General features: G+C 38.9%; 1 protein-coding gene across 1 annotated transcript in view; it reads left to right on the forward strand.

The window, feature by feature from the left end:
* Positions 1-6,800: 6,800 nt before the first annotated feature.
* Positions 6,801-13,838, forward strand: part of MYRIP (myosin VIIA and Rab interacting protein) — a gene marked incomplete at both ends in the record, with an annotated part of 220,956 nt that continues 213,918 nt past the window's right edge. Inside the window, one exon of the mRNA XM_082479170.1 lies at positions 6,801-6,910. Coding sequence (XP_082335296.1) covers positions 6,801-6,910 — 110 coding nt within the window. The remainder of the gene's footprint in view (positions 6,911-13,838) is intronic.

Below are 13,838 nucleotides of genomic sequence, written 5' to 3' on the forward strand. Positions count from 1 at the left end.
CTTCATCGTTTCGGGAAAAGTAACAGTCAGTCTCACACAGTCAGAATACTGTCAGACCCATCATCTCAACTACGCATTCTTTCATAAGACAGTTGCTACTAAATCGAGAAAATAGAGCTGAACATGATTTGCCTAAATTCAACTTGAACAATGGAAGACAAGACTGAAGTAAAATGAGAGGACAGAGCAACTAGAAAGCCAATGGCAGTGAAATATGTGCTAACAGTGTGTGCCACTCCATCGATGATCTTTGGCAGCTGTAGGGCTGAATTCTGGATAAGCCTTTCCTCTAGGAGTTCACTGTTAGCAGCGAGAAGATTATTCTGGCCAATGAATTGGGGTTTTAGATCATATTTTGAATTCCCACTGGGATTTATGCTTGTTTATCAGTTGTAGGCCTGGTATGTATGATGGTCATGATTTATTATTAAGATTCTCTTTTTAATATGACTTTTTCTAAATCTGTCAAAGGTAGATGACAGAAATTAAGTCCTCCAGTGTAATCTTTAGTCTTTTCTATAAAAATAACTTTTTTTTTCTACTTAAATAAAATAGCCTCTATTTTTCAGAAATCATCTGCTGTGTTCTGCCTCTGGAAGAGCGCCATCCTTAGATGAGAGGTGCCATTCTTTCTCAAATAAAATACCATTTTAGTGGAGGTTTTCTACTTCTGCTATTTCATATTCAGTATTTAAAATAATGTAAGATACAGAAGCAAGAAGAATGTGAAACTCCTATTTATTTCCTAAATAGATTAAAAATTAAAACCACACAGTACTAACCTTTGACCTTTAAGACTTACAATTTCCCCCATTATAGTATGTCCTGGCGCTCTTCTAGACAAGAAGTACACACAGTTATTGTAATAACTTGCCTTAATAAGTAACATTTCTCTCAGAAGGAACGAAATTAACTTCATGGTTCTTTTAAAAACCTGCTGCTTCACCCCCCACATCCCTCAGTGAAACAAACCTAACTTTGCTCAGGAACTTAGAAGCTGTTCGTTTTTCTACACAGATCTCACATAAAATTAGTACAAGGCTGAAAGGAAGATAATTATCTGCTTTGGTTATGGACCAGGAAACATGTGCAGTAAATCTCAGTTAAAATCAGTGTTGGTATGAAGAATAACATCCTCTTTGAGATCTTTGTCTTGCATCTCATTTAAAATGTGGCACACCAGATAGAAGTCCTCATGCTGAAGTCGGCTGTGCTGTGCTTAATTTTTCATCCAAAAAGGTGGCTTTGTATTTCCAATGAGTATATTTTCCCTCTTGTTATTTTGGAACATTAGTTTATTTCCAGTGAAAATGGAAGAATACCCACGGTGTTGTTTACTGCCGCTTCTAGACTTTCTTGGAGTTTAAAAAGAATTGACATTTGTGACCAATGTTACTTATGCCTCATTTTAGACTTAACGATGTGCTTGCTGTAGTAGGAATGGCTTCAGACAGTAATGTTCTTTAAATGTTTTCTTTTGGCAAAAGTCTTGGTTTTTTTAAGTGTGTTGACATAATTCAAAATACAGGAATCGCCTCTACACTTTCAATGCTCAGACCTTATTTTTGTCACCAAGTAAGCATGTGGCATTATGCAATTTATATATGATATATATTGTGACATTTACATTAAAAAATTGAGCGTAATGACCTTGTGTTGGCAATGTGATTGTTTCTTTTGGACGTTCATTAAACAAAACTTTTTTTAAAATGTGAATTGTGTTGAAGGAGCTCTGCTGTGAACAAAGCATTTGTCTTCCTTTTTGGCATGGAAAGGTGACTATCTTGTTGTACAATTTAAAAGGGCAAAATTTTCACCAACAAGATTATACAAAGAATTTCTTAAGATACTAAAAGACTTCTGCAGAAGTTGGTCAAGTGCCAAACTATAATGACAAGACAGATCGAGCAGGATTATTTAGGTCCTGACAGACTGCTGAAGTAACTAAAGATGAGTTGGTTGGCAACAGAATCAAAGATATAATTACTAGAAGGTTTTGTTTTTTTTCTTCTCATTTTTCTACCTGGAAAATACTGGAAGTGGTGGAGTAGCAGAACAGAGTAGAAGGGCTCTGGTGTTTAGTTTGGTGACTCTAAAGCTGAGAGCACGTGAGGGGAAGGTATCCTATGTGAAATATTTCAATTGTAGACGGCTGGGTCGGAGGAGTTTGTGATATTGGCTCTGCAAGTGTCACATTTCATTAATGCACAGGAACAGCCTTTAAAGCAAAAATGATACTGTGTTGTAGAAACCGGTGATATCTCAATTAAAAATTGGCTCAGAAATGGAAAAAATCAGAGGATATTCTTGTTTGCAGTGCCAGGGTATTGGAGGGATCTCTTCGAGAGACATACTGTATAACCCCCCCCAAGCCTTCTCTTCTCCAGGCTGAGCAGTCCTAGTGCTCCCAGCATCTCCTCTTGGGAAAGATGCTCCGGTCCCTTAATCGTCTTTGTGGCCTTGAGCTGGACTTCCTCCAGTAAGTCCATATCTTTCTTGTACCGAGGACCCCAAAACTGGACGCAGCACTCCAGATGCAGCCTCACCAGTGCTTTTGCCACAGCATAAAACTAAGATGTCTGTGTTGTACAATACTCAGTGTGACCACTTGCACAATTAACTTTACATTGTGGTGCTTTGTCAAGCAGAGAATCTGTTTTAAATGTTAGCTGGTACTTTAAAAGAAAAAGAAAAGTTTGTGGGCTTTCTGCCCACCCTCCTGTAGTGCTAATCTTCTGCTGAGATTGCAAGTCAAATCAGTTTAGCTCTCGTGTGAGTGACTAGGAAATACACAGCTTGCCCTCATTTTTTGTGTTGATGCTTTTGTCCATTTTAAAATTCAGAAGCATTGCTTGCAGTTCTTGAAAAACATTTCATTTGCTCATTGTTCTGTGGGGGTTTTGTGGTTCTTTTGGTGTTCTTGGGTTTGTTTTTTTGTTTGTTTCAAAGGTTAAATTCAAGAAATGTTTTTGATGTGGAAGTTTTAATTAGATTTTAAAACAGACTGTAAGAAGTATTAGGATTAGAGTATTACTTAAACAATACCCAATCATTTATTTTAAGCCTAGGCTTTCCTGTTACAATGTGTTAATTTGTTGAGCAAAAGTTTTCTAGGGAAGGATATTATTTCTTGTAATATCTCTGAAAGCTTATATCTTGCATTCAGTTTGAGATTTAGCAAAGAAGTATTACTTATGAAGGTAAATATCTGAACAGCCTCGTGTAAGTTATTTCAGCAGTTATTTTAAGCTGAGAAACTATTCTGGTTTTAAAAAAATGTATCTTGTTATGCTTCCTCTAGAGGGTTTTCCATTGTGTATTTCCAAAATGCGTAATCCGGACCTACTGAAAAAAATACACTTAAGCATTGTTTATAAATATTTCTAAACTGCTGTGATACTCCCAGATCAGAGGTGATTTAGTAACGTGATGAAAAACTATTTCCCGGGGAAAATCACACAAGTTCCCTAGAGGTTAATGGAAGAGTCTTAAAGATAAATAAACCACATGCAAATCAAAAGTTAAAGTCATTGGTGATTATAAAGTATGCGTATACTTGAAATTAAGTCTTTGCAGACACCAAAAAATCAGAGGTAGTGGGGCTGCCCGCTTACTCCAAGATTAAGGGCTAAACTTCCCCCTTCAAATATGCTCACAGTTGGCAGTGGTGACTGAATCAAAGGGATAATTTTCTTTACTGATGGCCCACGGGTTGTATATGTGAAAAAACAGCATTAATTTTGATAAAGTTTCCAAAAACTTTTTGATGAAGACCTGAAGGGAGAACTTATTATGGCAGTGTTAATTACAGTTGTTAACTTAATGCTCAAGAACAACTGGAATGGCATCTTTGATGTCCTAGTATCTTCATCATCTTGTGTCTCAGACAACTGTAGCCCTACTATGGAGGTGTCTGCACTGGCTCCAGTAATTGCTTAAAATAGTTTTATTTCCTTTTAGTTTATATCCTGTGTTTTTTCCCACAAAGTGTATGGGTGTGAAAAAAGTTAGTTGGAAAAGTCCTGCTTGCTTCCCTGCAGATGTGGCTTTCCTGTAGTATGAATCTCCTCCATGCTTTTAGAGTGTCAGAGAGGCCTTTGCACTGAAGTGCTTCGCATGGGAAGAGCTGAACAGGTATCCCAAAGCCTGAAGGGAAGAACGTGTCTCAGGGCGCAGCTTGTTCTGTTTTTGAGTGGCAGCGTGTAAGTGTAACCTCAGCAAGCCCTACCTCACCGTTTGGGAGCAGCCCTGCTGAGAAGGACTTAGGGGTACTGGTGGATGAAAAGCTGGACATGATCCAACAATGTGCACTCCCAGCCCAGAAGGCCAACCACATCCTGGGCTGCATCAAAAGAAGTGTGGCCAGCAGGTCAAAGGAGTTGCTTCTGCCGCTCTGCTCCACACTGGTGAGACCACACCTGGAGTACTGTGTCCAGCTCTGGAGACCTCAACACAGGAAAGATGTGGACCTGTTGGAGCAGGTCCAGGGGAGGGCCACAAAGAGAATCAGAGCGCTGGAAAACGTCTCCTATGAAGGCAGGCAGAGAGAGTTGAGGTGGTTCAGCCTGGGAAGGAGAAGGCTCTGGGGAGACCTTGTTGCTGCTTTGCAATACTTAAAGGAGGCCTACAAGAAAGATGGGGACAAGTGTTTAAGCAGAGCCTGTTGCAATAGGACAAGGGGTAATGGTTTTAAACTAAAAGAGGGGAAATTTAGACTGGATATAAGGAAGAAATTTTTTACAATGGGGGCGGTGAAACACTGGCACAGGTTGCCCAGAGAGTTGGTAGGTGCCCCATCCCTGGAAACATTCCAGGTCAGGTTGTATGGGGCTCTGAGCGACCTGATCTAGTTGAAGATGTCTCTGCTCATTGCAGAGGGGTTGGACTAGATGACCTTTAAAGGTCTTTTCAAACCCAAACCATTCTATGGTTCTGTGATTTCTTATGCTTGCCAGTGCCCAGCGAGGCTGTGGCGCAAGGGCTGTGGATGAAGGAACAGGGGAAAATCTTAACATTCTGGTGAAAATTTTGGCAAGGTTTGTGTGTGCGTGTGGGATGGAAAAAATCTTGCCAGTTGTTCCTCACTATATTGTAGGCAACTTTTAATTTTAACATGCATTCTTGGCCTTGCACCTGGGATTAGTGAGGACTACATATAGTCTTTTTTCTTTGGCAGTTTTTTCTAAAAAAATAGGTAATATTATTTAGAAGTACATTTTTATAGCCTTTAACTCATTGTTGATGTTCCTGTTCAGCTTCCTTAGTAGACCCAAAGAGTCAAGCCAGAACATACTATTCCATTGTGAAATTTTTTAGCTGTATGGTGAGCATATGTCTCACTGGAGAGATCTTGTCATCTTGATTTCACCTAAGCTTCTATCCCACCTGCTTGTTTTTGTTGAAGTGGTTTTCCCTTGAATGAAGAGTGTGTTCTAAACTTCATTGATAGCCTAGCGAAAATAGAAAAATTAACCAATACCCTCCTTCTGTGTGTTGTTTTTTTTTTTCTCTCTGAAGAACTGTAACCAGATGATTGGAGGAAAGTGAATATTTTATAAAAAAAAACAAAACAAACAAAACCAAACACCAACGAATCACATCCCATAGCATCATTTCAGTAACAAATGAATTGTTATGTTTAGAAAATAAAGGTGATTCGTGCCCCTCCCCTCCCATGCTTCTACTTTTTATACTATTCAGGGCACTTTAATGTATGCTATAGTAGTGTTGCTTAGAGATTTTTTTTTTGAGACATAACCAGCATATTCACTTGACACTCGTCGTGGTTAAAGAGGCAGTAATAATTGCCTCTTCAATATAATGTAAGAACTTTTGTGTGTTCATAATTATTATATACCTTGCTAGGAGCTTATAATAGAGCTGCAAAAACTGTGTGATGTTTCTGAAACCGTAACTTAATGGACACCTTTATGATGGCTCATATAATTACACAGATCAAATTACAGAAATTAATACTGATAGCTGAATTTTCTAGAATTCAACACAATTAAAAGTTACGAGAAAATAAATTAGAACAAGTTGATGATAATTCATTAATGAAATAAACGGACGAAGCTCTAGTTTTAACTTTACAGTATCTTCAATTCACACATAACATTGACTACTACTTTTTCTCATCCATTGTCTTTCATAGAAAGGGAAAACAATAATATTATGGTGGTAGTGACAGCTAAATCTTTCCAGTCACTCTGGGAAATGCATTTAAAATGTATATGCTTAATTTTTTTCATGTTTTTTTGTTGTTGTTTTTTTTTGTTTTGGTTTGGTTTTTTGTGTGTGTGTTTTTGTTGTTTTTTGTTTTGTTTTTAGCTGGTAGTACAAAATATTTGTGAGTGTTACAGGAGAGTATGTTCTTGGTTCATACACAGTCTTGGGGACTGCGATTTGCAAACAGATTTGCAAACTCATGGCATAAAATCTTAAAAAATATCTAAACCTGATTTCACCTTAGTTTAACATGCTTCTTGTTGAGGGCAACACTGAGGTCTTCCCTCAATAGTATTTAATATCCCCCCCCCCCCCCCCCCCCAAATTATCTTTTGCATTTCTTTTTAAATTGAGGGTGATTCTTTTTAGCACATGCAACTTGAAAAATAGTTGTGAAATAAATAATTTTCTTCTCTGATGTTTATGGCAGTAACTCTTTGTTGGGCAGATATGCCTGTGATTTCAACACTCTTGGGAAAAATATCATTGCTTTCAATTTATTTTGTGTGTTTGGTTTATTTTCTGATTTCAGATATTCGTCATAGTTGTTCACATCCAGGACTGAGTATATAATGGGGAGAAAACTGGATCTTTCTGGTTTGACTGATGAAGAAGCAGAGCATGTGCTCCAGGTGGTTCAGCGAGATTTCAGCCTTCGTAAGAAAGAAGAAGAAAGGCTGAGGTAAGAACAAAAACACGATGAAAAATATTGGTCTCTTTGGATTATTACTAATTGATTTGGGGGGAAACTGGAGAACACAGCTCTCTTCTGTTGTTCTATGCATTAATAATCATTGCTATCACAGAGGTAATAAACATCCAAAGTCCTCTGCATGAATTCAATTATTGAGTAGTAATTCATTTTTGTGTTTTGTCTGTCCTGTCCTAAACCACACCAGTGGTCTCTAAATCATCTGTGTATGTTGCCTGGGTGGAGGTTAAGTAGTGGTTGCCTTTAACATAAACAGAAGTTTATGTTAAGAGAATTTTTTGCTTCCTCTAGTCAGTTCCTTTTATTCAGAAATTTTGTCTATATGCAAACATCTGAAGGTGAAGAAGTTGAACCCATGTCTTTCTCCCCAAATAATCAATGGGACATTTTATCCGTTGTATTGAGAAGTTAGCTTTGCTTTCAGTAATGTACCTACAAAATGATTGCAAGCAGAAACAATGCTGAAGAAAACGAATGGAACTTGTTGCAAGGTAATTTCTCAGCCCAGGAACTTCTGTATGGGACAGTGGGGCTACTGACAGAGAACTGAATTGCAGTATTTTTCTTGACGTTCCAACAATATTTCCTTGAATTATTATGTCTGATTTTTTTTTTTAATTGCCTTCTCTGAACCCGTCATTATTTATTCTCTCAAATAGGCCGAAGTCTCTATCTATAGCTGACAAATGCGCATTCTCTTACCATGCTACTAGTATCACAGAGACGATCTGTTTCTTCATCATTTAGCATCAAGCTGAAGTCAGCAGAGCAGGAAGATGACTCAAATAAACACAAAACTAGGTGTATATGTATTACGTGCAGTTGGAACTGAGAGGAATCCTGTCTCCGTCAGTCTTCTGTTACTATTTTCTGAAGGTGCTTGGAGCACTAGGGACAAGAAAGGCGGCTTGCGGCGTAGGCCTACTTCAGTTTTGGCATGCGGTGCAAGTTCTTGCTTGGGTGGGTAGCGCAAGCTTGCCGCAGGGAGGAGAGGCTGGATGAGGATGGCACGCAGATTTCTATTTTTGTGTCTGTTTGTTTTGGCATGGGTTGTGCTGATTATTTTGGTCATCTTTCACAACAAAGCCAAGAACATTCTACAAACAGTTTAAGGAGGATGAGCGTGGGGGCTTTCTCTGGCTTTTTTTTATGTGACTGGTTGTATCTTGCTCGAGCAAACATACCACAGTTAGCAAACGCTGGGGCATCTTGCCTGTTCTGTACAACTAGATCCTATAGTGAGAGGAGGAGGAGGAGGAGGGAGGACGCAAGGCATGCCCACAGAAAACTGACTGGGAAGCCTGGATAGATGAACTTTTTACTGGTGTTTGTGTTTTACCATTTTGCTGCTGCAGTGTCCGTGAGACTTGATAACTGAATGATCACAAGTAGAAAACTGGTGTGAGAAGGGATGTAAAAACACCGGAAAGGTAGGAGAAACGCACAGACTCAACTCAGCTTACATATGAGTATGTAAATTTCTTTTGAGTGTAGTTCTTGCCTTTTGCAAGTATTAAAGTATGTTAAAAGTGCTGCAAATAATGAGCCGTACTGACAAAGTCAAAGTTCTGAAATATAGGTCGATATTTAAGATATGAATTTAAATAATTTTATTGAGCTTAAAAGATTGCTAGTGAGGTCCAAAGCTTACTTCTGACTTAAAAGCTATGACTCTTTTTTTCATTATGATACACTTTTTTTTCCCTTCCGAAATGCAGAGTTAAAAGGAAGGTTGTAGCAACACATCTTTGTCGTACTATGTAATGGAAAATATAACCATATAAGAAACTTATACCTTGCTATAGATTAGATTTTTCAACCTGCAAGAAAGCAGATTAGTTCTTGCATCAGCTTTGATGTTCTTGGCTCTATTGCATTTGTTTTTAGAAAGTTATCAGCGGGCAAAGTCTGCAATATAGTTTCTCTTTTTAGACGTATTGTCAAGGTTTGTGATCTTTTTTAAAAGAAGAAACTGGCATATATATTTAATATATTAGACTGCTGTTAATAAATTCAAACCCACATTATATTTGAAGATAGTGGCTTTTTTTTTTCTTCCTGTAATTAATTCCAGATAGCAGCATTAGTCTTTGGATGGAAGTGTTGAAGCTTTTGCATGTGATACTTTCTTAAAACAGGGTTTCTGTGTAATTCTTCGTACCGTAGATAGTTTTATTTTTTTATTATTTTTTTTTCCCATAAAGATTTAAGTAGCTGTTTCACTGATATCTCTCTGGGATTATTCTCATTGGTAGCAATTATTTCTAAAGATCAAGAACTACTTAAGGCAATATATGACAGATTTCCACTATATTAGGAGAACAATGAAAGCTAAGAAAACTGTATGGGGTTGATGGCTTTAATTTTGCTTTGCTAGCGGAAGCTGAAGAGTTAAGTGACAGCCTACAAAAAATGAAGTTTATCTTCACTCCTAATAAATGTTTTTAAGGGACTAAAATAAAACAGAAACTGTTTTAGAGCTAATATACCAATGTCTTTTACAATATTGCAGTTGTTACACGTTACTTTATTTTTCCATATTCTGTAAACAAAATGACATAAGGAATATGTGGAGAAAAGCCATGCTGATCTGCATTTTCTGCTGCAAAGCTGTTTTGAATCTCTCTGCAGTAAGAATTTTTAGCAGTGCTTCTGTAACTTGAATCTTTCTCCCAACTTTGTTAGTGTTCTCAGACAGGCTCTTCTTGTACATTTTGTGACAAAAAAATTAGTTGGCTAAAAATAGTAAGATAACCATATGTAAATAGTTGGTGATTAGCGTGGTTGACTTATGTCTTACTGCTTCATATTGGTTCAGTTTCTTTTTTTTTTGCTATGGCTCTCAGCCTGATATCAGATTAATAATATTTACTGTTCTTTGTTGCTTGTTCACCCATAATCCTGCTATTTTGATTATGTGTTGGTTCTGTTCTTTGGCAGTACTGTTATGTTTTTATTTATTCCAATGTTAGTATAATCATCCAGAGCCATTGAGACTAAAATTACAACGCAGGCTTGTAAATAATAGGTGGGCTTGGTTTTCTGTGAATCAGTTGAAGTAGGCAAACAGGCAGGTCTGGCATAATTAGGAAGGTGATCAGTTTGAGTGTGTGCTCAGGATAGGCTGCAGTAGTACAGCCTTGTGTCCGTCACCTCTGCCACGGAAGCTCTGCAGGCTGTCTCTGGGATGCTGGGACACTAATACTTATAACTGGCTTTCAGAGCAAGCTGGCCGGACACACTAATGGTTTGTTTTCTCATGGACAAATGCATTTTCCTAATCTTGAATTTCAGACTTCTTGCATCTGCAGAACATTAGCAATGGGGAAGACTGGGCTGGTTTGAGGGTTGAACTTCTAACACCTTGCTGTGTATAACTTCTTTGTCATATCTGCAGTTTGTGATTTTGTTTGTTTTTTTTATTTATTTTTTTATTTTTTTTTTTAAGAAATGGCAGAGGAGAGCTTACACGAGTTTACAAAGCCAAATATGTGTTTGTGAGATAGGCCTCTTTACATAGACAGGCGTGTAAAAGAGATTGCTGCCTTTTGTTTGTTTCCACTTACTGCCTGTGTATTCAATTTTCCAAACTTACTAAATGTGTCACTGTTTCTTCGCCTTGGCTGTGGGCAAAATCAGTTCCCCCTTTGCTTTGCTTTTTACAGTTACCACTGTGTTTGCAAACATGCTTGTCCATTTGTTTCAGGTCAGGAATGCTGAGAAGTCAGTGTTTTAAAGAAGTGAAATTTCCATTTGACAGAAAAATTGGTGGGTCATCTTAGCGTGGTAGATGTTCCCAACCTGTTATGTTTTAGCCATGTGGATAGGTTAAAAGATGGCTGTTCTCATACTGAATTTAACATTCAGAATGACTGCAGAGGGAGAAAGTTAGAACGGTGGGAAGGGGGGCAGGCATAGAAAGGGCGCAACGCTGATCAGCTGCCAACAGAGCAGATGCTTTACCTGTCAGCAGTCACTTTATTTGAGGAGGCCACGGCCTAAGTGACTTATGCCATCTTCCTGTAACTATTGGCTAAGAAAAGCTTCCATCGCCGTAGTGAATGCTGAGTCAGCGACTTGTGTGGTGGTATTCTAGTGATAAACATTAGAAACTTGCACTGGGCAGGGATGAAAAATGTTTCTTTGCAGGGGACACGGTTCTTTTTTGTTTAAACCACTACTCTTAATCACCTGGGAAAATGCACTTAAAAGGGGAAAATTGCTGACCTTCTGTTACCACATGGACATGTGATCATAATATGTTAATCACTTAATATAGTTATGTGTGGTCACTGAAACAGCACAAAGGAAGTGTTGAGAGTTGACTGTCACCCACAGGCAGAAACATCACCATGTCTTGCCTGATGTTGCGTCCTTTGTAGCTGGGTTGGTGAATATCAGCTTTGCTGTCTTTATGCAGTCGCATTTTCAGCTCCGGTGAAGACAAACAGCAGTGATTCAGTATCAAATCTCCAGCAGTGCTCTATTTGCAGAAAAAATTAGACGTGTGCTCACTAAAGGGCCCTCTCCACTCTGGTTGTTCTCATTTTCTTTAAGCCAAAGAATTGGTGAGGGACTAGAATAGAGCCTTGTGTATAAGATGATGAAAAGTTTTAAATTAAAAGAATTTTTATCTCCTTTCTTCCTTCTGCTCCTTTTGCATCATAGCAAGTAGACTCATGAGTAGACTTATGAAGAGGCTTCTTGAGAAACAAATTCTCATACCTGACAAAACCCAGAAACCAGTTTGATGCTTTTTCTTGTCAGGCTACAGGAGGCTTCAGTGTATTCACTGTGTGCGTCACGGGTCTTGTAGTGGATAAAATACTAAACTCCTTCCAACGTCTGTTAATCGAAATATTGTCTGTGTGAGTCATATCAAGCTGGCAAAATGCCACGTCAGACATTTGGGTAGCTATCTGTTGATTCTGCGTTATCAGTTCTTGTTCCTCCTTCCTGTGGCAGGCTTGTATCAAATACCTTAAAACAAACAAAAAACCCACCCTGTCTGTCTTCCCTCCTCTCCTCACCTGCAAACGAAGCCATTTTAAACCTCTTTTCCTTGTGAGGAAGGAACAGGAGATTGGTCTCCTCATCTCCACAAGCTTCAGAGCTGCGGAAGGTGAACTTCCGATCAATACTGGGTTGCTCAAAGGGTTTTCATAAGGTCAGCCTGCCTGAACAGTGGAGGAGAATTCCTGTCCACTGCTCTGATTTTTTTTAATTTATTTTTTTGTAGCAGGTAGGCACTGTTCTGGTTCCTGTGCCTGCTTATTAACTCCTCAAGGGATCCAGAGAAGGAGGCTGTAACATACCACTTCATATCCCTGCTTCTGCCCGTGAGGCTTGAGAGCAAGGCCACACTGCTAAGGAGAGTGGCTAACACTCCTTCACGGGCTGTCCTGACACACACGTTCTCTCCCTGTGATAAAAGGTCCTGGAGTGGTTTACTCCTTCGCTGAGAAAGATGTGCTTTGTCATTGCCAAGTTAACACAGCTGCACCCTTCTCCAGTGCAAGGCTCTGCTGAGCTGTCACAAGCTTTGCACTCGTCTGTCTAAACTTATTTTTGAGTGCAACGAATGATTCATCAGAATCATAGCTGCAACTTAGTATTTTATTTTGCTACTGCTTTGGCTTATAAGACAAGATTAAAACATATCTGGGGCAGTACAGATGTTTCCTGGAAGTAAGCGTTCATTAACAAGATTAAGAGCAAGACATCTTTATTTATAGATTATCACCAGTTTTGTTACATAATGTTCCAAGATGCAAAGAAACCTGTTTCCCAGCTCAAGCAGGCTGTCAGGATTAAGAGTTGTCAGTAACTCCATCCATGTACTAGACGCTTTACACCGTTGAGAGAGGGCTACACAGTAAGTGCTTAATGTTTTAACAGATATCCTTTAGCCATATTCTCAGGTCAGGTTAAGTTGCTTATTGAAAAATAGTTAGTGACCTGGATGAATTCTGTATAAAAGCCAGCTAGCTAATGGTTGTTTTGGCTGTAGAGTCAGTAAAGATGCACTTTAAGATGCATTTAGAAACGGTTCCTTGTCACTAATTTCAAGAAATATTGATCCGAGTGTGCTGCTTGCTGTCAAATAATCTTGTGTTTGGGATTAGAAAAGCAAGTAGGTAGTAGGTATCACCCGATCTTTCTTTGATTTGCCCAAAGCTCCCAGCTCTAACACCTGATGGTCCTGGGGCAAAGCTAGTGCCTAAATTCTGCTGACTCAGCATTGGTCCCTGCTCCACCTATAAGCGGAGAAAGTGATTGCAGTTGACGAGAGTGTAGGACCTCGCTTATGCTTTACAAGAGAGAAATGGGGGCACCGAAAAGAATCTGGCATTAGAAGCAAAGAACTTTCAGCTGTTTAAGTTATAGGTTTGGGTCCAAATTTTTTCTGCCTGATTGAGGAGAAAATGCCGGAGTACTTCCAAAGAGCTGCTTATGTTTAGGTGCCTCTAAAGCCAGTTCTGCGCATCATGCTTGTGACTAACGGGAACCCACTGTGACTGTCCTCGTTATTTGAATGCCGGAGAGATGCTATAGGGAAAGCATGGACGGAACTTCTCAACAAGTTATTTGGCAAATGCAGGACCTCGTTCCCCAAACTGTCATTCTTGAATTTTGTGCCACATGCTGTAATACAGGCAATTCCAGATGAGAGGTTTGGCTTTTTCAAAATGTGTTTACAAATGCAGTTTCAACTGAGAGGAAATGCTGGTGAACCAAGCATGAAGAAACATGGGAGGTGATGTTTATGAGAAGGGGCAAAAAGAAAAAGCCTAATTTTAGGGAGTATTAGAGAAATTTTAAGAAAGAAATGTGTCCAGCTAACATTTTCAATATTGGGCAGACCATGGGAGATGTAGCTGCAGTACAGCGGCTACAT

Source organism: Vanellus vanellus, assembly GCF_965231255.1.
Source record: "Vanellus vanellus genome assembly, chromosome: 2".
NCBI lineage: Eukaryota > Metazoa > Chordata > Aves > Charadriiformes > Charadriidae > Vanellus > Vanellus vanellus.